The sequence below is a fragment of the Phascolarctos cinereus genome, unplaced genomic scaffold, assembly GCF_003287225.1.
Source record: "Phascolarctos cinereus isolate Bilbo 61053 unplaced genomic scaffold, phaCin_HiC Scaffold_2;HRSCAF=192, whole genome shotgun sequence".
Classification (NCBI taxonomy): Eukaryota; Metazoa; Chordata; class Mammalia; order Diprotodontia; family Phascolarctidae; genus Phascolarctos; species Phascolarctos cinereus.
In genome coordinates, this window is record NW_027555625.1 from 33886104 (window position 1) to 33913714 (window position 27611).

At 47.6% G+C, this 27611-nt stretch overlaps 1 protein-coding gene across 5 annotated transcripts; it reads left to right on the forward strand.

Moving 5' to 3' along the window:
* Positions 1-122: 122 nt before the first annotated feature.
* ELMOD3 (ELMO domain containing 3) lies at positions 123-26516 on the forward strand. 5 transcript variants are annotated; one of them, XM_020969521.2, is made up of 12 exons: positions 123-244; positions 6493-7047; positions 11760-11837; positions 12832-12901; positions 19243-19317; positions 20196-20287; positions 21393-21516; positions 21876-21998; positions 22613-22743; positions 24444-24520; positions 24954-25081; positions 25588-26516. In XM_020969521.2, exons 2-12 carry the CDS (start codon positions 6994-6996, stop codon positions 25794-25796), a joined length of 1161 nt encoding a protein of 386 aa, XP_020825180.1. In that variant the 5' UTR covers positions 123-244; positions 6493-6993; the 3' UTR covers positions 25797-26516. The 5 variants fall into 5 exon arrangements, with proteins under 5 accessions (XP_020825180.1, XP_020825181.1, XP_020825182.1 ...); XM_020969522.2 differs by lacking the exon at positions 12832-12901 and having other exon boundaries at positions 20287-20316; XM_020969523.2 differs by lacking the exons at positions 12832-12901; positions 20196-20287.
* The last annotated feature ends 1095 nt before the right edge of the window (positions 26517-27611 follow it).

Consider the following 27611-nt stretch of genomic DNA (forward strand, 5'->3'; position numbering starts at 1 on the left):
TTGACCTCGAACTTTGCACCTCGGGGGTTGTTGCGGATCCGGCGAAGATTGTCCTTGGCCAGGAGCCGTAAGGCGTCCTCGTGAAGCCTGCTGGGAAGTGTAGTTCTAGCTGGGGCTCGCGGGCGGCGCACTACGCAGGTGCAGATGCTGGAGGCGTTGGTTTGAGGCGGCTGCTGCTGGACCTAGGCGGCTTCGGGGGGACAGGGACCACCGAGGGGGGAGGCGGTGTTGGAGGCTGAGGCAGGTAGGTCACGGTGGAACGCGGCCCCTCGCCGAAGGCCCAATCCCCCCGGCTGCCCCTCCTCCCTTTCCGAGAGCTTTCCTTCGGGGCTGGAGGAGGGCCTGACCCCGACGGGCTTGATACAAAGTAACCTCTCCAGCCGCCGGCGTTGCCCTGGTGCATCCTGGGCTTTTCCTACTGGAAGGGAATTGGGGCTGGGCATGGAGGCTAGACCTGGGCTCTCGCTGCATAGACACCTCCTATCCCAACCCATCCTGGAGGGCAGTTTGGCACCGTTTCTGCAAATTCTTTGGGGGTCATGGACCCCTCTGACAGTCTGGTGAAGCCTGTAGACCCTTTTTATGTGCGTCAAATGCAATATGTAAAACTTCAAAGGAAGCCAATTATATGGAAACAGATTTATAGAACTACTTTAAAAAAAAAAAACCAGCAGGCCGGGAGCAGCTAGGTGGTGCAGTGGATAGAGTACCGGCCCTGGATTCAGGAGGACCTGAGTGCAAATATGACCTCAGACATAACGCTTACTAGCTGTGTGACCCTGGGCAAGTCACTGAACCCCATTGCCTAAAACCAAAAAAAAAAACAACAACCCAGCAGGTTTGTACATAGTTGTTCCAATGTTGTTGCCCCCATTAGACTGAGCTGTGGGAGAGCAGGGAATGTTTTTGCTTTTCTTTCCATCTCTCAGCCCTTAGCATAGGCCCTGGCAATCCAATCCAACATTATTAAGTGCTGCCTATGTACCTTGCATTGTGATTGCACTGAGATTACAAAAGAAAAAGAAAACCAGCCCCTGCCTTCAAGGAACTTCTATTCTAATAGGGAGGAACATGTATAGACAAGATACTCACAGAGTAGATGGAAGACAGCCTTCGAGTGGAGTGGAAGGTATTAACAGCTGGGGGGGATGGGGATTGGCAGAGGCATCCTACAGAAGGGGATATTTCAGCTAAGTCTTGTATGAAGTTAGGGAGTATAAGAGGCTGAGGTGAGGAGGGAACAGCCAGGACCAAGGTGTGGAGGTGGGAGATAGAATGCCAGTAGAGGACCAGAAAGGACGTGAAGGGGAGAAATGTGTAAAAAGACTAGAAAGATCATCGTAGACGGGTAGGGAGGGAGGGGGATATCAGTTTGTGAAGAGCTTTCTATGTCAAACAGAAGAATTTCTATTTGATTCTAGAAGTAATAGGAAGCTAGTGGGTTATATTGGTTAGGGAGTGACATGGTCAGACTTAAGTTTAAGGAATTGGAATAGGGAAAGACTTGAGTCGAAGAAACCAGTTAGAAGGCAGTAATCCAAGTATGACTGAGTGAAGAAAAGGGAACACAGAGAGATGCTGTAGAGACAGAAAATGGCACATTAAAGATTGGCCAAGCATGAGGTAGATGCTGTTATCCCCATTTTGCAGATGGGTGAACTGAGGCTTAGAGAGAGCGGAATTGACTTGCCCATAGTCAGGAAGCTTGTAAGTGTCACAGACCAGATTTAAACTTGGGCCTTCTTGACTCCCAAGTCTGATGCTATCCACCATTCTATGATACCTTTCCTCATCTAGGCTCCTTTTTTTTTTTTTGAGATAGCCCCTAATTCAGGTTTTTTTTTTTCGTTCCCAGAGTGACCATTGAAAGATCACACCACTTAAAACAGTGCGTTGCAAATGGGAATGGATGGTACTTGTTTATTTGAAAATGACCCTTGTCAAGAAGGGCAAAGTGAGGTGCAGAGAGGTAGTAAGACTTGGCCAGAGGGGCACAGGTAAACTAGAATGGAACTCAGCTTCGGATCCAGACTTCTCATGTTATCCTTCCCTGCCTTTCTGGTGCTTTGGACTCCTGCCTCTGGAAGTCACTTTATTATGAGTCCACACTCTGGCTCTGCTGCTTACTACCTGTGTGTTTTCTGGGAGATCACCGAACCCCCTGTGGCTTTCACTTTCTCAAAGGGCTGCTGTTCTCAAGCTCAAGCGTTTGTATTTACTATGTAATGCAGGTCTCTGAGCTCTCATTCTCTGAACTTCTGATTCTCACCAGCTGTTGCCCCTTACAGGAGAATGTGTAAGTTCCCACAGCCTTGACTAAAGAAGTGACTGGTGGGAATTTGTGATTCTAGCCCTGCCTGTTGCTTTGTTTGGTTTTCATGGGAACAGGTGCCCTGTGGGGGGTTTCCTACTTCGTTGGGGATGCAAAAGAGCCTTGGAGACAACCAGTGGAACTGTAATCAGCCTTTCACCTTAGTGAAGGTACAGCAGGTATCTCTAACATAACCCCTCCTGGGGATGATTATTTCCCCCTTTTTTATGTTGCCCCTGGTTCTGCCCCCTGCAGGCCACCAGAGCAAGGATAATGCCTCCTCCCCAGGACTTCAAAAGACAAGGCTTCAGATACTTGAAGACAAGGACCACATGCCCCTGAGGCTTCTCTTCCTCAGGCCAAACATCCCTGTTTCCTTCACCCTATCTTTCTGTGATGTGACTCGGGGCCTTCCCCACCTGGCTGCCCTCCTCTGGTCCATCTTCAGTTTACCAGTGTCCTCCTTAGCCATGGCTCCTGGACCAGAATGCAGTGCTCAGTAGGGCCTGACCAGGGTAGAAACAGAGCAGACCCATCCCCTCTTTATTCCTAGAAGCTGGACCTCTTAACGAGGCCCAAAACCACACTTGCTTTTTGGCTGCCCTTTAGAGTAGATGCTGTGGCCACGTGCTCCACGTACATTGTACATGTGTGTATGCACAGATGAAATCAGGTACTTATTTAAAATGCCCATGCAGAGAGTTTTCCCCTTCTGTGGATATGTGAGTGACCTAATCAACAAGGGCACTTCTACCGGGGAAGATGGCAGCCCAACCGTGGTTTTCCAGCCTGTGGGAAATGGCAGTGCCGTGCAGCAGAAAGTCAAGGAACTTAGGTTCAAATCTCACCTCCAGCAATTACTGCCTGAGAGACTCAGAGCAAGCCACGTGACCCCTTGGGCTTCTGTTTCCTCCTGTGTAAAATCTCTGAGGTTGCTTCCACCTCTGGCTCTGTTAGCTAGGACCCTTCCTTAGACTTTACTATTGTGTGGATACGGGTTTGACCTCTTCCTCATCTTCTCTGTGTAACTCGTGTGCTGCCTTTGCAGTCATACGTGCTCAGTGATGTCTTCTACACCATTCCCTCCATCTTGACATTTGCCTTTCCGTGGTGCTTTTAGATCATTTGAGATTGGAACATCCCCTGATTCACAGCTCTGTAACTTCACCAGGAGAACTTTGACATCATAAAGATGTGCCTTAGTGTGTGATAACAGGTCAGGGGGCTGGGTACCCTAGGTTCTGTCCAGTCTCCTCTCTTCCCATTTCAGCTTTGTTCTCATGCACAAAGTAAAATGTGAAAATGACAGCATCTAGTACAATGCCTTGCATTTAGCGGTGGTGGTTCAATCGTTTTTCAGTTGTGTCTGACTCTCTGTGATCCCATTTGGGGTTTTCTTGGCAAAGGTATTGGAGTAGTTTGCCATTTTCTTCTTTAGCTCATTTTGCAGATGCGGAGACCGAGACAAACAGGGTGAAATGACTTGCCCGGGGTCACAGAGGTGACAAGGGTCTGAGACTAGATTTGAACTCAGGTCTTCCTGACTCCAGGCCCAGCATTCTATCCACTGTGCCACCTAGATGCCTTGTACATAGCACTTAATAATAAGTATTTGTTAATTTGAAAAGGATTTACATTTATTAAAAAATTATTCTTCCAAGGAAGGGTGTGCCTACCTTCTTTACACTGAGACTGTGACCTATCCAGCCCCAGTTCTTTTTCCCATGTAATCACTAATTTCCCTGTTTTCCACATCCTCATATTTACGAACAGGAGATCTTAAGGAAGGTTACCTGCAGGACTCTGACCTAGACTGGAGAGAAGATGCTTTATAAAACTCACCTTCTTACCTCTGCTTTCCACAAGGGAAGCTTAGCTAGCTTGGCACTGCGGGGCAGCCATCCTGCGTCCTGTGGGCATTGTTTGTCCTTCATTCTCGAAGAGGACCATGACATCAGGGAGGTGATGCCATGATGTGCAGGCGAATGGGATTTAAGTGAGAGGCCTGGGCAAGGTCACCTGCCTCACTTTCTCCTCTGGAGCCATCTGGGGCAACACAGCTCTTTGCCCCTCCCTTCCTGTCCCCTTTCCTTCCCTTCCCTCTGTCCACATAGGGTATGAGAGATGCCTTTACCTACAGTTGCTCCGCCCAAAGAAATGTCAGTTTTGATCAGTGAAACCTCTCGACATTTTGGGGTTGGCAGGCCAGATTTTTTTCTTAAGGACCGTATCTTAAACCCACATCACTGTGGCTCTTGTTGATCGGCTAATAGTAGATCTCAGGCCAGGCCCCGCTTGGTCATTGTTTCTGCCGATTGGCTCATAGTGAATATAAATAGCATTTGTTTCTACTTTGGCCAGAAACTGAGGGGCTTCCCCTCTCAGACTGATTTTGGTTTTTTGTTTTGTTTGTTTGTTTGTTTGTTTTGACTAGGTAAAGATGCCGTTCTCTGCTTCATTTCTTACCTAGCCTTAAGTTGCCTTAGTCAAATGGAGACCTGGGAAAGACCAAAAAGCCAAGGTTTCCCCATGCAGCCAGGGCCATCTTCAGTCATTGGATCCTATTATCTTGTTTCCTAGATGAGCTGATAAGGTGTGAGATGGGTGGGGGCAGATTAATATATAATAAGATAATCAAAGAGAGGCAGTAATAATAGAATAGGAGCAGCTAGCTGGTGCAGTGGATAGAGCACCAGCCCTGGATTCAGGAGGACCTGAGTTCAAATGCGGCCTCAGACACATAACACTTACTAGCTGTGTGACCCTGGGCAAGTCACTTAACCCCATTGCCTAAAATAACAACAACAACAAAAAAAGATATAATAGAGTAAAAGCTGGCCTTTGGATCAGGAGGCCAGGAATTCTAGTCTACACACACACACACACACACACAAGCTTTCATGACTTTGGGCAGGTCACTTGATTTTGCAGGCCCCCACAAGTTAACAGAGCTCCCTACACTGAAAAAATCGTGGTTTAGACCCCCTCCACCCCCCCAAAAATGGCATTTTAAATCAGTGGTCTCCAGACATTCCTGGCCACATACCAAGTAAAAAAAGTAAAATAAATTTTGAGCACACACCCCAAATACATGTATGTTTGCAAGTATTTACATTTACTACTACTACTACTGTACTAATAATTGTGTACATTATTAAACTTGCACAAAAAATAGACATTTAAAAAGGATAAAATAAAGGTGAAATGCCATTTGATCCTAGAGTCAGCTGTGAACTGTCATTTGATTAAATGAGGGAGTGACCAGGGCAGCTAGGTGGTACAGTAAATAGAGCTCTGGTCTTGAAGTCAGAAGGACCTGAGTTCAAATGCGGCCTCAGATACTTGACAGTTACTGGCTGTGTGACCCTGGGCAAGTCAGTTAACCCCGATTGCCTAAAAATAAATAAATAAGGGAGTGACCCACGCATTAGTATTATCAGTTTGGCAGGTATGTGGAAGCAGGATTCCATTAAGGAGAGCCAAGTTCAGGGGGCAAAAGAAGAAGCTATTGCAGTGGTCTGGCGTGAGGGGCTGTGTCAGTGGAGAGAAGGGGGTAGATGCCAGGTGTGGGAGGTATAATGAACAAGACACGGCACCTGATTGGATCTGTGAGGGGAGGGAGGAGCTGGCCTGAAGGATGGTGGCACCCTGAACAGACAGGAATTGGAAAGGGGGTGGTTTCTGAAGAAAGGATGATATAGTGAGACTGTTGGTGCAGAATGCATCCATCCTTGCTTAACTATGTAGCTCACTCTGTCCCAGCAAAAACAACAAGGGAAGGGATGGTCTGGCTTGCCTCCCTGGGGGCACGTGCCTCAGCCGTGGGGTTGTAGGGGGACAGTGTGGGCACGTTGTTGGGGGGAGCTGGGCAGGGGAAGGAACGTGGCTAGCTCAGCTGCTGCTGCAGGTTATAACTGACCTGAGGAGCCTATGCCAGGTTCAGCAGAGGAAAGATTGGGAGCAGGCAGCCACTGGGAAGGAGTAGAGTAGGGGAATGTTGGGGAAGGGCAGGATGGGATTATGCAGGTACAAGGATTGGTTAGTACTGGAAGGCGCCATGAGACCTGTCATCCTCTGGCTGGTGACGCCATGGAGTGATCCCGTCGCTTACTGGGGGTACTGGCTCTCTCCATTAGACACCACTATTGTAGATGATAACACGGGCTTGATTTCTGTTGCAGGGTTGAACACAACAGCCCCAGCCACTGTCTAGGGCTTTGTTTGCTACATAGGAAGAGCAGCTCTTCACTGGGCCGGGGTTTTGTGAATACTTCCTGGTACATGGAAACATACCCTGATGTTCATGCTAGCAGAACTGAGGGGGAATCGACAGTTCACTTAGATGTGAGGGCCCAGAGACTTGATCTGCAGAAGCAGCTTGGCCTTGCAGCACAGAAGAGTTAGCAAATCTGAGTCACCAAAATCAGTGCATGTTTCGAAGATTCCAAGGGAGAACTGAGTTCCCCAGAGATGGCTGGACAGGAACCTTGAGGTTACCAGCTGCCTTTGATTTCTTGTGAGTCCTGTTTCTTTGGCCTCAGCCTTTATGACCAATGAAGACAGAAGCCTTGATTTTTCAGCTGTCACGTATGGCTTCTGGATTTCTGGCCTTGCCAGAAATTTTGTACTGAGCCGTATTGTACTGAGTTCCCGAGGCTTTCCTGAAGGAGTACTCTTGAGACATGAATGAAGGAGCTTGCTGTCCCCCTAATGGAGAAGAGAGAGAAGATGAACAGGTAAGTACTCTTACCTGGGGACCAGAGTATAGAGTATATTGTTTCTGAGCAAATGGAAGATAAAACATCCACTGCCTAAATGGAAATTTAGAAATATGTGGTAAAAGATTTATAGTCTACTGACTCTGATTAATCACATTTAAACCCTCTCCCATCCAGGAGGCTCTTCCATTTGAGGAACTTACCATTTGCATCCAAGTTCAATTTATCAGACATTTGGTGGGCATCCAGTTTGTGTAGATTGCTGTGCTAAGCATTGGGGAAGAAATAACGTTTAGGGAAGACATAATCCCTGCCCTCCTAGAGGTTGAAGTCTAGTTTTCTATTCCTATAGCTACATGTTTCTTTGTGTTAGAAACCTGGGAAATATCGATTTTTCTTAGATTTCGGGAGTCCTCTGTTGTTTCCGCTGCCGCATCTCTATTAAACACCTTACTTAGTCTGTCTGGATAAGTCTTAGATTCTCTGGTGTCTCTTTGAATGAGACCATCAGCTTGCCCCAGTTGTCTTGCTCGGCCCTAGTTTAAAATATTCTAATGTTGCTGATATTTAAGAATGTTAAGGATCCCATGAGCTTGTCTTCCCCCCACCTTTTTTTTTATTAATTAATTTATTTTGAATTATCAACAATCACTTCCATAAGTTTTTGAGTTTTAAATTTTTCCCTCTCTCCCTCCCTGCCTCCCTCCCCAAGATGGCGTGCAATCTGACATAGGCTTTACATATACATTCCTATTAACATTTTCACATTAGTGATGTTGTGAGAACCAATAGGAGGAACCACCAGAAAGAGGAAGCAAAACACAACAGAAGAAAAAAAAAGAGCAAATAGCATGCTTTAATCTGCATTCAAACTCCATAGTTCTTTCTTTGGAAGTGGATAGCGTTTTCCATTGTGAGGCCTTTGGAGATGTCTTAGATCCTTGTATTGCTGAGAAGGGTTAAGTCTATCAATGTTAGTCATCGCACAGTGTGGTTGTTACTGTGTACAACGTTCTCCTGGTTCTGCTCATTTCGCTCAGCATCAGAACATACAAGTCTTTCCAGGTTTTTCTGAAGTCTACCTGCTCATCCTATCTTATAGCACAATAGTATTCCATTACATTCATATACTACATATACCAGTTCAGCCATTCCCCAATTGATGGGCATCTTCTCAATTTCCAATTCTTGGCCACCAGAAAAAGAGCTGCTATGAATATTTTTGTACACGTGGGTCCTTTTCCCATTTGTATGATCTCTTTGGGATATTGCCCTAGAAGTGCTATCGCTGGGTCAAAGGGTGTGCACATTTTGATAGCCCTTTGGGCATAGTTCCAAATTGCTCTCCAAAATGGTTGGACCATTTCACAACTCCACCAACAATGCATTAGTCTGAACTTGTCTTTTTGAGGTGTCATAATTTCCATAAACACTGCAGGAGACCCTGAATGTATCAAGGACGAAGCCCCCCAGCTGACATAATTTGTCATTTGCGTCCCCACCTGGACTCCCTGTGTGTCCTTAGCAGTCAAATGAGGCTCCAGTCAGTCTACACTAGGCTTGTGCAGCTGGATTCTTGCAGATAAGGAGACACTCCTATTTTCATGGTCAGGTAGTTTCCACGGGCAAAGAATGTGGCTTTTGCCTTCACTCCTTCCCTTCCAGAGGGGTTTTGCCCTTTTCCCTCCTTTACTGCACATTTCCACTCCCATGCCATGCCCCTTCAGGTAGAGATTCTGATATTTCTTCCTTCCTTTGTCTTGATGATATAAATATGCAGGCTTCTGTATGGATTGTGAACTCTGGGTTCCACATGCATGTTCATTCTCTTGTAATAAACCTAGTTTTCATGTAAGTTTCACAAAGTCCTGATTGCCTGTTGACAGTGGTTTACAGTGGCCAGTCCTTGGATAAGCTATTTCTCTGTTGCTCCAGTATTTCTATTTATTTAGCTACTCTGTAGCAAGATAGGTGATTTACTCTGAGGAATCCTGGGTAGGTCTTTCCAGTCTTGGTGGGGTTAAACTAGATAAGAGAGAAAAAGGATTTATAAAATGAGGACTGAAAAAATATAGAAACCTACAGGAAATTGATCATAATGAGTTTCTTCATGCATAAAATGAGGGAGTTGAGCCTGATAACCTCTGAAATCCCTCGCTATACATTTATGAAATTATTATTGACCATGTGTGGAGAGCACACCGTGCCCAGAAACCAAGAGGCACAAGAAATCAAAAGATGTCCCTGCTTTCAAAGACTTGGAGAAAGCTAAGTAGTCTTAAATGCTTATATAAATATACAGTGACCAGAATGAGGGAAGGGATAGCCAATCATATGCTGTGAGCTGGTCAGGCCATGTCTGCAGTGTGGTGTTTAGTCCTGGATGCCATGCTTTAGGAAGGCCATGGATGGGCTGGAAGGTGTCCAGATTGGTAGAGAATGTGAGACCGTGTGTGAACATTGGTTGAAGGAGCCAGGGATGGCTGATCTAAAAAAGAAAAGAGGGGGGCGGGGGTAGGGGGAGGGCAGAGAGGTGAGGCCAGACATAATTTCTGTTTTCAAATATTTAAAGGGTTGTAAAGGGGAAGAGGAATGAGCCTAATTTTGCTTGGTCCTGGAGGATAGAACTAGGCACAGGAGGGGAAAGTCAGCAAGGCAGATTTCAGCTGAATACAAGGAAAACCTGCCTAGCAGAGTGCTCTAATGTGCTGTCTCGAAGAGAGTGAGTTTCCCATCCTTGCAGATTTTTAGGTGGAGACTAGACAGTCAGTCAGTCAGTAAAGATTAATTCATTGATTGTGCTAACAATCTAATTGGGGATAGAACGCACAAACAAGCTAAGTAAAGAAGTAGGAAATAACAGAAGGCACAGAAACCAAGGGGGTTGGGAAAGGCTTCCTGTAGAAGGGGAGATTTTGCTTGGGACATCAGGGGAACCAGTAGGCGGTGAAGAGGAGGGAGAACATTCCAGGTGCGAGGGACGGCCAGATGAAATGCCTGGAGTCAGGAGATGGAGAGTCTTGTATGTGGAACAGGAAGGGATCCAAGCGTCTTGGTGGCCAAGTTGGGGAGTGAGGTGTAGGAAAACTGGAAAGGTGGGGGGCAAGGGAGATTGTAAGTGGCTTCGAATGCCAAGCAGAGGATTTTATATTTGATCCTGGAGGCCATAGGGAGCCCCTGGAGTTTACTGAGTGACGGTGAGGGTGACGTGATCAGACCTGCACTTAGAAAAATAACTTTGGTGCCTGTTTGGAACACGGGTTTAGTGGGGAGAGACTTGAGACAGGCTGGTTCCGCAGCAGGGTATTGCACTAGTCCAGGCATGGGAGGATAAGGGCCAGGGGGGTGGCAATGTCAAAGGAGAGAAGGGGGCATGTTCAAGAGAGACGCTGCAGAGGTGAAGTTGGCAGATTAGTTTTGGGGGGTGAGAGACAGTGAGGAGTCCAGGGTAACATCTAGGTTGGAAGCCTGAGGGACCGGGACAATGATGTTACCTTCAACACAGATAGGGAAGATAGGGGGGTTGATAGGGTGGGGGGTAGGTAGGTTCTGTTCTGGACATCCAGTTTGAGCTGTATGACAGGCGATTAGAGATGAGGCTAGATTGGAAATCAGCAGAGAGTTTGAGGCAGGATGGGTAAATTTGAGAGTCATCAGCATAGAGGCGGTAATTAAATCTATGGGAGCTGATGAGATGTCCAGGGGAGGTAGTATAGAGAGAGAAAAGAAGAGGGCCCAGGATAGAACCCTGAGGGGCACCTGTGCTTAGAGGGAATGAGCTGTAGGAAGATCCAGCAAAGGAGACAGAGAAGGAGCCACCAGGGAGGTAGGAGGAGAACCAGCGGAGAGCAGTGACCTGAAAAGGAAGTCAGTGGCTTGGGGAACACCCAGTACTGGAAGGGGTGGCCAAAGAGTCTGTATCATTAAGGAAAGCCAGGTTTCAGTGACAGCCAGATGGAAGCAGTGGGAGAGGAACAGATTTAGGGTGAAGGGAAGTTTATTGCTTATAGAGCAGGCATTCCAGAGGGCACAGTGCAAGGTGGGTGGTATTTGATTGGAATTTTTCAGGGAGGGTTGAAGGAGATGGGAATGAGGAATCAGGTGATGGGGTATGGGCAGTGGGGTTTGGATGATTACTCTCAGCGCATTCAGAATGATTGGGATGTGTAGGCTGTGCTGGGTGAGAAAATGGTCCTCATTGGATGGAGGCCGCCACCTGTTAGGTGTGTTACGTAGGGAATTACTTCTCAAGTTGAAAAGTCCAGTTGGGGAAGCAAGATAACATGTGACCAGTTGCCTGGTTGTGCGGTACAGACTGTAAATACTCCAGGAGTTCAGAGTGTCTGGAGGGATAGGATGGGGAGGGTTCCTGATAGCATCAGACCTTGAAGGAGTCTTGTTTGGAGGGAAGTCTGTGGGACATGGAAGAGAGCCCTGAACTGAGGGCCCCTTTTCAAGGCTCAGCTCTGCTACTCGCCATCTTTGTGACCTCCGGGCTCCCATTTCCCTATTTGTAAAATGAAAGAGTAGAATGTGAGGCAGGTCAGTAGTTTTCTCTTCCCCTTTTTTCAAGTTGCCTTCTCAGAAGGGAATCCATTTTAAGGCACATTGGAGTCAAGATGCATTGGGACACTTATAAGCATTCAACTTTTAAATCATTTAAATTAAGGATCATGTCTGGGAGGTGGACATGTGCCTAGTCAACCGATTTCTCTCTTTATTTCCTTTAGGTTATGAGGACTTCTGTTGAGTCCTCTCTACAAATTGGTGAGCAAGACAGCTTCCTTCCAGCCATCAGATGTGTACCTGTATGTATCCCTCTACTTGTGCCAGTTCTGACTTTTAGAAGTGCCCATAAATCAGTCATTCAGCAAGCATTTTTATGTACATGTATGTCCTCTAGCCCTCCGTACTGCCACATCATTACTTGTGATTATGTAGGCTTTCAAGTTCCAGTTAGCCTTATTTCAGGGTCTGGCTTTACCCCTCAGGAATTAGACTTCTGTCCCAAAAATCAAGGGGCACTTTGGGAAAAATATGCTTTAATTATTAACATTTACCATCTCTGCAGTATTGTTAACTCTGGAACTTTTGATAGGGAAGCAAAGTCCACAGTCTATAGATATTGTCATTAAGGTATGTCCACACCCACAGTTAGCAACCCTGGGGTAACTGTGGGTTAGGGGAAAGAGCAGTGTCTTTAAAGTGAGCTGGCCTGTGTTCAGATCCTCACTGCTACCTCCTAGCCCCGTGATCAAGGAGGAAGTTACATAGTCTTTCTAAGCTTCAGTCTGTGTAGCTGTAAAATGAGAATCAGGCTTGCGCTGCTTCCCCATGAGGTTCTTGCGAGGAAGGCACCTTGTCAGCCTCCAAGCGCTCTGTAAGAATGAAGTATTAGAACACTAGTTAAGACGCTTCATTGTCTCGGCATGTTTTCTCAAGAAACAGAGACCGTGAAAGGAGGAAGGGCCAGAACATTGAAGAAAGGCTTCCTCAGGAATGATGGGAGATTAATGTTTCTCAGTCTGGCTGGAAAGCCTGGGATTTCTGTTGTCATCACTATAGTCTGAGCTCAGTACAGGGCAAAAAAAAGACGCCGTGGGGCTACTCTGAGCTCGTGGTTTTCTGGTAATTTCATATCGTCTCTGAACCTTTCCTTCTGAGGCCCCAGGAGTTAATCAGTTCCAGGGCTTGGAACCGTGAAGGCAACAGAGCATTTTAATGAATGAAACTTCATAGAGATATTCCTGGGAAAGAGTGTGTTTGATCCATCCTGACACTAATGGTCTCTGGCTCCTGCAGATCTCTGCTCTGAAGCGCCAGACCGTCCTCCAGGCTCTGACCCAGGAAGGCAGTGGATTGGAGCCAGCTGGTGAGCCTTCTTGCTAACCCCAGGCACACTTAGACCTTTGAGTCTCTGTCAGTGTGAGGATGGCCTGCCTCAGGCTTCAAAGATCTGTTGTTGGGCATTTCTGCTTCTCTTGTGCTCCCTTTCAGAGGACTCTGGAGGCTTCCTTTTGTGGTCACAGGCACTGGGCTCGTGGGCTCTGCTTCCAGCTCTGCTGCTGATTTCTTAGGTTATTTTGAGCCAGTTATTTAGTCTCTGTTTCTGTTTCTCAGTCTCTGAATTTAGAATAATAATATCCACCTTCTCTAGCTTGAAGATGTCGTGTGGAGAAGGTGGAATATCCCTGAAAGCCCTGTGAAAGAAAGCAAATGTCAATTGTTATTCTCAGTTCTCTCCTACTTTACTGGGTTGTTTTTTCAGTCGTCTTCCCTGGATCTCAGTTTCCTTTGCTGTAGAAGGGGAAGAATATTTACCTTTTTATCTCCTAGAGAGAAAGAGAAGGGGATCAGAAAAAGTAGTTTACAGAGTACTAAGAGAAGAAGAAAGACACCAGGTTTGGGCTCATCTCCCCATGCTTAAAATACTAGATGGACATTTCCGGTGGGGTTTCTTTATTCTGGCCAATCTGCCGTGACACCAAGTCAGAATATTCAGGAACAGCCCCTCCCCCTTGTCCTGAGAGCTTGGGGTGAGGACCCTTTCTCTTCCAAACCTCCAAGATCAGCCATGGTCCCAGAGGAGCCTGAATCCTCATGTCTCTCCACACTTTCAAACTGGTGCTCTTCCTGCCCCAGAGACTAGCACAAAGGAAGTTTGAGAAGCTTATAACAAAATGTCATGGAATTTGTGGAAAGAATCACAGAATTTCAAAGGTGAAAAAGTCCTCAATGGCCATACCTGAAAGTGAAGCCTCTCTACAACGCATTCAGTTTTTCTTGACAGCCTCCCTTTAGAGAGTATCCATGACATTCCAAGGCAGCCCTTTCCGTCTTCCAGAGCTCCAGTTGTTAGGAGGTTTTCTGGACATCAAGCCTACACTGGCTTCTTTGCAACTTTCATGCACTGCTCCTCAGTTCTGTGATCTGGAGAACAAGTTGAATCGTCTTCCATGAGATAGCCCTTGAGGTACTAGAAGACAGTCATCACGTCTCCCTTGCCCTCAGAAACTCTTCCTTTCTACAGGCTAAACACCCCCAGTTTCTTTATCTGGCATAAATTTAAAGTCTTTCTCATTACTGTCCTTGGACACCCTTCTCCTTATCTCTATCCTTTTTTGGGGGGAGAGGGTGGAGAAGAGGGAATTAAGGTTATGTGACTTGCGCAGGGTCACACAGCTAGTAAGTGGCTGAAGCTAGATTTGAACTTGGGTCCTTCTGACTCCAGGGCTAGTGCTGTATCCACTGAGCCATCTAGTTGCTCCATCTCTATCCTTAAATCACGCCCAGAATAGAACACACCACTCCGGAGGCTGCATGGCCGGGCCCAAGAACCACCTTTCCTAGCACTGGATATTGTGCGTCTTAATAAGTAGAGCCCAAGATGGCGTTCATTTTCTTGGCTGCTGCATCACCCTGTTGACTCTGAGGGTCTTGCAGTCCCCTAAACTCGCAGATGCTTTGTAGATAGACTGCTATGCAGTCATTTCCCATCTTTTACTTGTACAGGTGAATTTTCAGATCTGTTCAGGCTTATATCTTTTTTGACCAAGCGCAGTGTTCTAACTTGTCAAGTTCTTTTTCAGTTCTGACATGATCATCAGATATATCATCTGTCCCTCCCAGCTTTGTGTCACCTGCAGCTTTGATAAGGGTGCCGCTCGCTTACTTGTTGGAGAGACCGATGAAATCGCTGCCATGCAGAGCCAATTACAGATCCGTGGGACAGACCACTGAAAACCTGGATTATGTTAAACCGTTAATGCCTGAGTCCAGCCGTTACACTAGTTGTGAATCTGCCCTGCTGTTGTATAGGCAACATCTTTCCGTCTTGTTTGTAAGGTTAGCGTGAGAGAATTTATCAAGAGCTTTGTTAAGATCTGGATAAACTGTATAGCATGCCCCTGCACCCTCTCTTAGTAATCCTGTCCAAAAGGAAATAAAGTTAGTCTGTTATGATCGGTTTTTGATGAAGCCGTGATAGCTCTTTGTCATTACTGCTCCTTTTCAAGATGTTCGCTAACCATCCCTTTAATAACATGTTGTAGCATTTTCTCAGGAAATTAAAAATAAAGCTCATTGGCCTGTACTTGGCAGACTCCATTCTCCTTTTTAAAAAATTCAGCCTGTTTACCTTCTCTACTATTTTTTTTCTTCTTCTGCAATCTTTCTTTTTAAAAATATTTTTGGTGCTTTTGCCTCTTTTATCATTTTCCAGTAACCCTATCTCCACCCTAGAGCCCTCCTTTGTGGCAGAGAGAATCCCCCCCCCCAGCCCGAGGCAGCGTTTGCAGCCCTCCGGGTCTCTTGTACAATGTCTCTGTAAGTGTGTCTTATCAGTCCTCTGGAAGCAAGATTTCCATTCCCTCTTGCTGACTTCCTAAGTCTCTTGGTGGTGTTTTTCTTTACATGATTGCCCTGTGGCCTTCCAGAGATGCCTGATAGTGGCTGAGCAGTCACACGTGCTCGTTTTTTCAGCCCCCAAGGATGTAGTTCTGCTTGAATTTGTCAAGGGCACCCGGGAGCACTTTGACTTTCTCCATATTGAGTTTGGGAATCACTTCTCTGTTAGCAGTTTTTGTCCTGTCCCTCTCAGTCCAAAGAGCATTCTGGCCAAAAGCAAAATAAAAAATCAGTCATTGCCTTCTCTCTGTTGTCCTCTCTGATCCTTCTGCTGCTTTGACCCACCTTTAGTTCTCAGTATATTTTTTTAAAAACCACCTTTCTGTTGTCCTTTACTTTCTTCACCAGTCCCAGCTTATTCTGAGCTAGACCCAGGGCTTCTGTGGGACCATGCCATGTTTGTGTATCCATCCTTCGATATCTGCCCTTGTTTCCAACTTCTGTACGTGGCTTCTTAATTAACAAGCATTTAATAGGTATTGCCTTCTACGTGGTAGGCCCCGTTCAAGGGTCTGGGGACTTAACAAAGGACAGAAACGGGATGGTCCCTCTCAGAAAACTTACATTCTAATGGGAGAATATACTACACGTAGGGGAGTGGTGGCTAAGGAAGGGACTTTTGTTTTCAGCAGTTAGGGAGATTGTAACTGGAGTAGTGGAATATCACCTCCATTCCAGTCATGATGGTAGCATTGATTTTATTAGTGTTTCCAGAACAAGCCTTGGGAAATCTAGGGGTGTGGGGAGTTCAGGAGAAGGAGACGTGGCAGCAAAGCTGATGGCAGTGTGCTCACCGTGGGTAGGCCCTCTTGTCCTGGTGGATAGTTGAATAGAGTAGGAAGCCTGGCCTGGGGCCAACAAAGTTTATGAGTGTTAAGTGATTATTTTTATTCACCAAACAGGTGAACTCAGCACCAGTTTAGATTCTTAAAATCTAAGTTGGTTGGTAAATTCCACATGCATTTTGGCAAGACTGTCCCTTGGGCATTGTTTCTCTAAAATCTCATTCTTGAGCTATTCCTGACTTCCCCTGTAGAATTTTAGTCCATGAGACCCTACCTGTCCTTTCTCTGAACCCCACAAAGTCTTTGCTGTACATCAGACTTGTCTGCTTCCTTTTCCTCCCCTTTCCTTCCAGAGCCCTCATTTCCATCCAGCAGCTGTGTTCTCCCTTGGGTGGGAGGGAGACTCAGGGTTTCCCTTCATTAGTTCCTTTACCTTTTGAAGGATGAAATTACCATTAAGGTTGTTCAGGAATTAGTAAGCACTTCACTTTTGGCAGAGAGGGAGCGCCCTCAGATACCTGGACAGTTGAAGACCTCCCTCCATCCATAACATGCCTCTGCCAGGTTTTAACTGTTTCCCAGCCTGCTTTTCTCTTTGCTTCCTCTGTCTGAGGGGTCTGCAGTGTGTCTTTACCATAGTTCTGCTTCTCTGGTGCCTACCATGCTCCCCCACCCCCAGGGCCCCTGAATGGGTGAGGTCTTGAGACAGTGTGCCCTCCTGTTCCAACAGTCTGTACTCTGATACCCATTTACCTCTGACCCAGTTACTTCCAACCCAGTTACCTCTGTATTCTTTTACAAAGACTAACCCTTCCTTCTGTGGGTGTGCTCATATAGCAGGGCTTGACCCACCATGCTGCACGTATGCCTGTGAGCTCTGATTTCCCTCTTAGCCTGCTTCCGTGCACTTCTCTTGTCCACCAGCTCTGCTCCATTCTAGAGGGGGTCCACTGAGGCCGTGGCCTTCACCAGGGGCTCCTTCCTTGGAGTGTCTCCTGTGGACTTGTGGATGTCTCAGGGGCTTCTTTCTCCTTGATTTAGCCATCCTCTGTGGCGAGGGCTCTTGGCCTTTTTTATGTCATGGGCTTCTCTGGATAACATGGGCTTTTGAAAATTCACCATTGAAGGGAAGGAAATGCTGTTTCAGTCAGAGGTTAGTGGGAAACAAGGTTGTGATTTTTTTTTCTCATCATAAGTCACAGACCTCCTGAAAATCCCTGTCCAGTCCCTTCTGGGCCAGTTAAGAGCCTTGCTGTGTGCTGCACAGTACACACTTGTACCCAGTGTATCCCTTCCCCTCCTTTTCTCTCTCAAACCCTCTTGACCAGAGGTACAAGACTCCAAGTAAATCCATCCCTACCAACCTTTGCTGAGGTGCAGTTGCTCTTGGCCCAGAGGCCGTCATTTCTGTATTTTCAGTTGTGACCTAAAATCCAGGTCCCTCTCTCAGAGACATCATCTTTTTGACTTCATCACTTCCCAGATCTTTATTTTTTATTAGGAACTTAACAATCATCAACAACCATAAACATTTGAATATACGAAGAAGAACCCAAAAAGATGGAAGAGATACCTTCTACTCTTCCTTCTCAGAGCTGCTGCTCAGGGAAGACAATATCTTGCAGGGGAATAGAGTCAGAGGACTTGGGTTCGAATCCTGCATCTTAGACATCCTACCTGTGTGATCTTGGGCAAATCACAGAACCTCCCTGAACCTCAATCTCCTCATCAGAGAAATGAGGTGGTTGTGCTGGAATGCCTGAGGTCCTTTCCAGTTTGACATCTGTGATCCTACTTCAGCTCAGTTCCCCTTTCTGTGTTTGAATCCAGCCCTTAGGGTCTTTGCACATGAGCCACCAGCCTTCCTGACAATTCCAATGCCACAAATGCCTTTCCCAGCTCCTCTTGCTTCTTTCCCACCTCTTCTCCTTCCAGAAGAGAAACATGTCTTTGGGCTCTGATTTTGGTTCTAACTTGCTACTCGAGTGACCACTCATGAAAGTTGGGAGGGGGCTCAGTTCCTTTCAGCCTTGGCCTCAGCATTTATTCCTGCCTCTCTCTGCTTTCCTTGAAGCATTTTCCTTTAGCTGTTTCACCTACACATGTCATAGCATTAGCTACATCAGTGTCAGCTACACAAAAACTACGCCCTGAACTGGCGATTGGACTTCCTAGGGATTGAATGTTTAGAAATGTCCCACCATATTCCCTGCTGCTCTCTACTGTGCCAGAGCTAACGGGCTGTGACCTCTGACATTTCTCTCTGCTTTTCTCAGTGGGTCAGGGTTGGGGCTATTCCTGCCCTCTAGTGTCTCAGACAACAGTGGAGAAGGACTGCACACCTCAGGAACTAGGTGGGAATGTTTGTATCTCCTGACTTTGAGGAGCAGGGGACCAAAGGTTCCTGTCATCATAGTTATTCACTGACGACGGAAAATACATCCTTTAAAAAAAAAAGTCAGTTGTGCAATCCTCTCGTCTGGACGCAGAAGGGCAGTAATTGTTTTAGCCTGCCTCAGACCATTGTTGTGGGGAGAAAATTCTTTTCAGCATTGAGCTAGGTCTTGGCTTTTCGGGGGCTACCTTCATAGACATGGCTGGGGAAAAGGCAGAGCAAATTCCTGTCTAATTCAGTGATAGGGAGAGTCAGCTCAACAAGTTGGACCCCAGACTAGTGGTGTAAATTATTGTTCTTGTTTGTCCTTCATTCTCAAAGAAGACCAGGGCATCAGGAACGTGATGCCAAGCCTTGCAAGTGAATTGGATTTAAGTGAGAGAGGGCTGTGCCCAGCACCAACCTCACTCTCTCTTCCAGAGCCATCTGGGTCCAGTGGCCAGATTTAGATCCGTATGACTAGACACGGCCCTGGATGCAGTGGGAGGGCGTGAATTAAAGAAGTCCTTGCAGCCCCCCAAGAGCCCTTCCTCCTTTTAAAATACAGCGATAGTGTTGACTTACTCAGTAATTTAGATGTTACATTTCAGGCTTCTTCCAATATTGATAGGTCTCCTTTTCTCTCAGCTGCAGGTGATAGTGTGGAGGTGCTCAGAGCCCAAGAGGAATGGGAAGCCGTGGAAAACATTCAGGCAGGAGCAGGTAAGTGCAGGAAGTTAGGCCCTGTGCGCTTTGGCTACAGGAGGCGGTGAGATGCGAGGCCAAGGCTGCTTGCATCTTCTCGTCTTTCCTCTGTAACTTGACAACTCAGAGCAAAGGTTCCCAAGCTTTTGGCGAGGATCTGTTCTTCCACATGCTAACTGAGCGTTGTGCTTCTGATTTATTCCATACCAGTAAAGATGCCACACAGAATTGTTCTTCAAATTCAGAAAGGTTGGAAGTCACTAAATTAGAACAGATTCTCTTCCCAAGTCTCAGTCTCCTCACCTGTCCAAAGGGGAGAATGAATAATTTTCAATTCCTGCCTCAGGGTTGTGAGGATGAGTCAGTAAACGAGCAGTTCTGCTATCCTCCTGGTGTACCTCTGGGAAATAGCTGTAGGTCTGGGAGGTGAGAGGGGAAGCCAGGGAGCCAGGGCTTTCCTGGGGGGAGAGAGCAGCCCCAGCCCTGCCCTGTACACTCTACCTTGAAAGTGATAATAACTTAAGTAAGTCCTTATCCTCTAAGACTTACTTGTCAGCTAACAGCTTGCTTAGCTGAAATGAACAGGATGGGGGTGGGGGTGGGGGACACCAAATTCAAATTTTCCCCTTCTTTGGGTCCCTCTTCCTTGGCCTAAGGTCTAGGCTGCTATGGTAAATCAGACAAGGAAATGAGAGGGGTCTCTACATCTGGGAATGGGCTGAGGATGGCCCAGCAGTGCCTACATGTTCTCAGCCCTCTGGGGTTTTTCCGCATGGGTTGTTGAGCAGAGGTTGGGTGGATAAGACTCTGGGCTGTGAGTCTGGACCACAGGTAGCTATACGAGCGTGCTTTGAGATAGGACGCGCACCCTGGAGCTGGATCTTCTTTGTGTGCAGGCGGTTGGCAGAGCCCAGACACACCCAGGCAGCTGATTTCCTTCGATGAGGCCCTCCAGCACTTCCAGGCAGCTGACCTTTCCATTTGCAGGGTACGGCCATGATGTGGTTCAAGGCTGAAGTAAGCCAGCTTATCTTCAGGCTCCATGTTTACATCACAGGACCAAGAGAAGGCAGCCAAGCAGAGGGAAGGGCTGTGTGTGGCTGCCACAGAATTGGCCTGTGGGCCCAGAGAGAACAAGAACTCAGCTGAGTGATTATTATGTAATCTGTGGGGATAGGAAAAGAATCAGGTAGTACCAGCTGAGGCTTCCAGGAGTCTCCTGAGTGACCAGGGGTCACCTTTAGAGCGATGAGGACATCAGAAACCCTTGTCTTGTCCAGGAGAAAGGGAGTGAAGGGAGTCTTTGAGAATAGGAGTGGGGCTGTGCTGGAGGAGGGCCGGCCGACCACTGAGAAGAGCCAGCAGCAGTTGTGAAAGGGTGGCATTCTCGGGCCGTGGAAGGCTGTTCCACGGATACACTTGACCCTGGTGTTTCTTAGCTTAGGAAGTGCATCATGATGTGGGTACTCTGTGTGTGTGTGTGTGTGTGTGTGTGTGTGTATAAAACTATATTTTAGTAAAACCGGTTTCATCTGTAATTCTGTTATGTATTTCTTGCATTTAAAAACATGATGGTGAGACAAGGTCCATAGGTTTCAGCAGACTGCCAAAGGGGGACCATGACCCAAAAGATTAAGGTGCCCCCGGCTAGCACGAGCAGGCTACAGGGTCGTTCTTGTCTGCCTCAAAAGGAGAGAAACCCGTGGAGCAGACTGCCAGGAGAGCATACACAGCACATACCTGGCCACGTGGGGTCTTTCCCACAGATGCTCCTCAGCAGTCACAGTATGGTCTCAAGAGTCAAGAGAGTCGTTCTTCCTGTCTCCAGAAAAGCCCAGGAAGAGTACCAAATGCAGAGCAGTATGTGGTGGTGCCTGAGCTCGAGGGGGAAGTTCTGGCTGCAAAGTGCTTAGGCTTAGTTGGGTTCATACCCCAAGATCCAGCAAGGGCCTTCGAAGTCCTTTCCCAGTTCTCTGGCCCCAGATCCAGTCCTGTGGGGGGCTCTCGGGACCCCACTGAGCCCCTGCTTGCTGGTAAATGGATTTGATTGCATCTTGGATGTCCTCTGCCCATTGCTTCTTTCATTTCCTCAGGAGAAGGTCCGGTCAGCAGTTTCCCAGAGAGGGCTCTCTGCTCTCTTTCGCTGCCTCTTTGGGCCCCCCCAGCTGCACGATGGCCTGCAGGAAGAACGGGATTTAATCCTGGCCATTGCCCAGTGTAAGTGACCGCTTCATAGAGCCCGGACCAGGTGTAGCGTAGCTGTCCTCTCCAGGGTGGTGGGAAGGGACCTGTTCTCTACTCCACTTTGCCTGCCCTCAGACACCTGTCAAGATGTGGTGCGGGTTGGGGGAGAGGTCTGGTCGCCTCTTTATCTCCTGTCAGGTATAAGCATGGAGGCCTTTTTGGGTAGTTAGGAAGGTGGGAGGAAGATGGGCCTTGAGCCTGCCTCGGGCCTGGCCTGGCTTCAGATCAGGGATGTGTCAGCTCACCACCTTAGAGCTCTTCTCCTCCTTGGGGAGCTGTCATGGGGGAAGCATGCAGGAAGGAAAAGGGGACTTCTGTGTTTTATGAGCTAGGCAGCCTAGATCATGAAGACCCCGTGCACAGCCGTGTTCTTCAGACCATCTATAAGAAGCTCACGGGTTCCAGATTTGACTGTGCCCTGTATGGAGCCCACTGGGAGGAGCTGGGCTTTCAAGGTAAGAAGAGCAGAGAGTGTGGAGCTAAAAGGGCTCTTGTCTCCCACTCTACACCCAGCTGTGGGCCTGAAGCGGCAGAGCCCACCCTGAGGCACAGCCAGAGAGGAGTTGCTAGGCCTTGGTGAGATAGGAGGGGAGATGGGGCTCGTCTCTGGAAGTGCAGTGGTGAGTGTGGGGCCTGGAGGGCAGCAGTCATGTGACTGTCGGGGAGCGGGGGTAGGCTAATGAAACCATTTGTTTTTTTCTTTTAACTGCGAAATTGAAAGGACTTGTACAGGACTTTGGACCTTTCCTTTGATACCAAGTAGGAACACATCAAAACCATCTGCCCATTTTGTCTTGGTCTGTAAAATCAGGGGAGCTGCTCCCAGACAATTAGGGTAACCAGAATTGACCCCGTGTTTGCTGCACCATGTCCATTAACTTCTTAGAACCATGTAAGATAATGGTCAAGGAATGGCATGGGGGAGGAGGGCCTTCCACTGGGAGTCATCCAGGACCTGGTGGGTAGGGGAGGTATGAGGGGATCAGTGAGTTCCTGAGTCTTCTACCCCCAGGTAAGACGCTTCCTACTGCACTGGTCACTCCACTTCTCCCAAACTTTTGTGTTGCAGGATCAAACCCAGCCACAGACCTTCGAGGGGCAGGCTTCCTGGCCCTCCTGCATCTTCTCTACCTTGTGATGGACTCAAAGACCCTTCTGCTAGCCCACGAAATTTTCCGGCTTTCCCAGCACCACACCCAGGTACGGCTAGCCTGGGTATCTGTGGATATCCTCCCCTATCCTGACTAGCACTGTGGCTAGTCCTGAGTCGAGTGAGGGGTTTGGGGGCATTCACAGCAGGCCACAGGCCTCAGTAGCCTTACTGTAACCCCGGATGGGGGCCTCCCATAAGTCTGAATTAATGTTCCATGGTGGAATTCCTATCCTTTTCACTTTTCAGTTGTTTGTATGAATCTTTATTCTCTGACCCTAATAGGGGAAATTGAGAATCTTATATGAAGTAAAAGCATTGCCCGAGATCACACACAGAACATCCGGGAGCAGCATCTGAGAGCTCCCAAGCCCACTCTCTGCCCAAGCCATTTACATCGGGTCATGTTAATGACAGGGGAAAGTCCCCATTATTCAGTGGGGTGGTCAGGGCCCTCTTATGCTGTCATGGTCCAGCTTCAGACTTGGTGAGCCCAGGTGAGTCACTGCCCCACTCAGGGACCCTAGTGTCTTCAATTCAGCAGACCTTTATTAAGCACCAACTGTGTACAAGGCACAGTACTAGTTTTCTTTGTCAAGAGTCTAGTTCCTGTTCCTGCCAACATAAAATAGAGCCCCTTGTTGGCATTTAAATTCCTCCTCGCTGCCTCCCTTCTTAGGATCCATGGTTGACATGAAGCCTTCCAGATTTCCCTCAGCGGTAGTCTTCTTCCTCCACCTCCACCCTTCCCCCTCCCCACTGCCAGCGGGCCTTCTCTGGTCGTGCTGATCTGTATCTGGCCACTGGACCCACCCAGATGGCTCTGTAGGAGAAAGTGAGGCTGGTACTTTGCACAGCCCTCCCTCACTTAGATCCAACTCCCTTGCAAGTCCTGGTATCACCTCCCTGATGTCACGGTCCTCTTCCAGAACAAAGGACAGATAACAACAAGCCCACCCCCCACTTACTTTGCATTCACTCTCACGTTTTTTGTGTGTACGTCCTTGTGGGCATGTTCTCTCCCCAACAGACTATAAATTATATTATATATTATTACTATAAATTTGAATAGGACTTTACAGCTTTAGAAGTGTCTTCACATACTATCTCATTAGGTCCTTACAACAACCCTGTGAATGAGATAGGTAAGGTAAATATCCCCATTTCACAGATGAGGAAACAGACTTAGAAACTTGACATGACTTGTCATAGAGTTGGTCAATAATTGATTTGAGGTTAGACTCTAGGCCTCCTGATTCCTAGCCCAGTATCCCATGGAATCCATTTGGCCACCTCAGTGTCTTGCTTAACCATATGCTTGTGACATATTTGAAAAGGAGTTCAGCCTATTCTTGATGGTTGGCAGTAACAGATAGTGCTAACCACAAGAAGTGATCCCTCATTACCTTTTATTTTCTCTGCCAACCTTTGGGTGGAGGGACTACTTCACAGTGAAATAGCCAGAGACCAAGAGTGGAGAAGAGAGGATCTAAGGCCCTGAGCCGCCTCTTCAGAGTCCGTTGCTGAATATTTGGGAATCGACCCTCACAGTGCCCCCTCATCTTTAGGGGCATGGGGCGACACACAGGGAGTGTGGCTGGACGTTGGGTTCAGGTTCCACCCTAACGAGGTGGAGCTCATGGAGGTGGGGGTGGGATGATGGCCCCAGAGCTGTTCTAGAATGTAGAAATTGAGGGAAAAGGTAGCGAAGAGCTAGTGCTGCCCTGACTTGATGTCATTTCTATTCCAGCACTTTCCCTTCTGCGTGATGTCGGTAAACATCACTCGAATAGTGATCCAGGCCCTTCGAGAAGAGTGTCTCTCCAGGTGAGTCCCCAGGCTGCTCTCGTGGAAGATTAGCTGGCTCGAGGAGGCTTGGCACGTTGGAAGACCAGTTGGCAAGATCATCCCTTATCCCCCTCCAGTGCCGTAACTAGCCACTTACGGCATGTGATCTGTGGTGGACGCTGCTCAGCACTGCTGCTGAGTGGAGCCTTTCTTTAGTGTGAGTCAGTCCATTTTAGGCACCACTTTGCTAGAGAAAGTAAGTGGCATTAACCCATGCCACACACAACCTGGGAACCATCAGAAAATGGCCTCTGTTTGTGGCTGTTTTGACCAACGAACAGTAGGTGAGATGTAGACGTAGGATGGGAAGAACGGCGGGGCTGGAGGTTTTCCCTTGTGTTAGTAGGGAATAGAAGAATGACTTGCTGAACTTTTAAGTCAGTCACTCCCATTCTCCTTCACTGCTGTGTAGGGAATGTAATCGGCAGCACACGGTGATCCCTGTTGTGAATAACCTGTATGCAGCCACCTTCCTCCGCCTTGCCTACATCTGGAGGACACAGCAGAAAACCATTCTAGACTCCAGCTTTGTTCTTAAAGGTATGGACCAGACCAGGCGGAGCCTCCTTCTTCCCCCAGGGGAACCTTAGAATCCTCAAGACCTGTTCCTTCAGCTGTAGGGTCTGTAAGATGTCTAGTCTTTCTCTGCCTTTACACCAGTTCTGTGTCAGACTTCCTTTATGACTGGTGTGTCTTGTAGACCTGCTTTCTTTTTCTTTTGCCACTGTTTTGAGCTTCTTCACTGTCTATACCCCACCTTTCGAGTTTCTCTTGGTTCCCAACATGCCCTAGTACTGCTCTCATACCTTGTTCTGGATTTGGTACCTTTGAAAAGACCTTTCTGCTGTCTTCTCTTGAAGCTTCCTCATATGGAACACCCAGAGCTTCCAGAGTCCAGGAATATTTCCCAAAGCTATTACCTTCAGGGTCCTGGGCTTTCTGGCTGCATGGGCCAGCCTAAAGGCTTATCCCAGGTGAAAGAGCTGTCAGATAGATCCTTTTATCTGGATTGGATAAAAGGGTCTCTCCACCCTTATCCATTCCAGACCTGGAAATACTGGCCAAAAAGAATCCAAAACAGCTGCTCAGGAGCCTGGACACCTACTTGACCAAAGGGACCAAAAGGCTGTCTCGGATGGGGTTGTCAGGAGCACAGAATGTCTCTGGATCACAGGACACCCACCCCAAGAACCTCACCTTCACAGGAGTATGCGACCTACAGCTAGACACAACAGAGAGAGTGCAGGCTGTTTGACTCGAGAAGCCCCAAGATTCGGATACCAGAGATTGGAGATCCTGAGGAGCCCATGCGGGCCATCACCTAGGAATAGCTTGGGTAGGCCTGCTCAGCCCTCTGCTCTATTGGTGACGTATAGCTTTTGGTGGGAGAATCCTGGCTGTGGGTCAGATCCATGGGATGCACAGGCATCCTAACTTAGAAATGGCCCCACTCCATGGAGTTTGTATACCCAATCAGTTAGTACTGCATGGCTCCTGCTTCAAAATTCGGCAGAGATGATGGGTGGTTTTAAGCTTTCGCTTTGCAGAATATTTGTGTGAAGGATGGGGAGAATTGAGGTAAGAGACATGAACTTATGATGAAGAACAGACTAACGGAAGACTCATTCCCTGGGCATAAGAGCCTTTCAGGCTCTCATTGATTAGGAGCAAAATTAGTTTGAGCCTGAAGAGAAGCAGGCTAGAAGAAGAGAAGAAAAAAGGTAGTAATAGCAGCCACCCCAGGAAACAGCACCAGTCAGCAGAAGCCTGGCCCGAGGGAGGCTTGCCTTAGGGCACCTTCTGCTCCTCTGTCTGTCAGAACTGAGTGGCTCCTCCAGGCCAACGCCCCTGCCCCTGTGCGCCACCCCATACCTGCCACCTTCGGGATTCAGAGATGGGGCTACAAATGGTCAGGCAGGGGAAGGACCAGAGTTCACACAAACAGTTTTCAAATAAAAAAAGATTGTCTAAGTTTTAGGATCTCACAGAATTTTTATTTTCCTTCCATTAATTTTCTAAACATATTCGAATTAGAAGCAGCAGCCGCACAGAAGAGGGGCTCGGAACTGAGGAAGCTGTTGTGTACCTTGCTAGTAGGTTACGTGGTACATTGCTCTTTGTAGCTATGGTCTGTAAGGGTCTTGCGTAAGGGACGAGTTTGCCTTTTGCCCTGGTCAAACATGAGTTATTGAGTCACATGGAGCCCAGCCAGCCATCCACAACCCCAAAGGCCCCAGAAACACCCTCAATTAAAGTAGGGGAGCCAGGAACTGTGCAGGGAGAAAATGGAAACCCAGGCTCTCCTGCAGGAAGGGTTAAGAATTACTCCGTGTTGTCCTCTGACTGACTTTTACCCCAGTTGCCATTGAGATCACTTGTCATGCTCAGGCATGCAGAGCGGTAGGCCCACAACCAGGTGAGGATTGGCTGGTTCAGCCCCACGCTAGGTTGGTCTTAAGGTTTCCCCTTCTCCCCTCCACCTCCTTAAGCCACTGTCTCTTATAGCCCAGGCCTCTACTCCTCCAGAACATAAGCCTCCCCCTCAACTCCCACCAACCTCTCTAGGAAAGGAAAGTCCGAGCACACAAATTCCAGCAGTTAAAAACTGCCCTGATGCCGTCTTTGCCTTCCAAACAGGAACTTTAGTCCACCCTGGAACTTGCTCCAGGCTGATATGAACTGGTTTTAAGGACTAATTTCTTGTTTATCTCCTCTAATTCTCACTGTCTAGGGCCTTACCAGACCAGCTAGGACAACAGAGGGTTTACTCAGGAGTGTAGAGATTGGAGAAGCTTGGAGAAAAATGGTATTCTGTACTTAATTTTAAGAGTAGTATGTGGTTTTTATTTTGCCTCTGAAAAGCCATGTGCTGCTCTCGGAGACCATGATCTGTTTCCATGGGGCCCCCTTCACTTCCTGAAATGTTCTGGACCAAAGTGCCTTCCCCGTCTGTCTACCCTCTCTCATAGGAGTTAGAGTGGAAGCCCCTGGCTGGCAGGCATGGTTCTTTTGTATTTGTATCCTTAGTGCTTAGCACAGTGCTTGGCACATTGGGAACACTTAATAAATG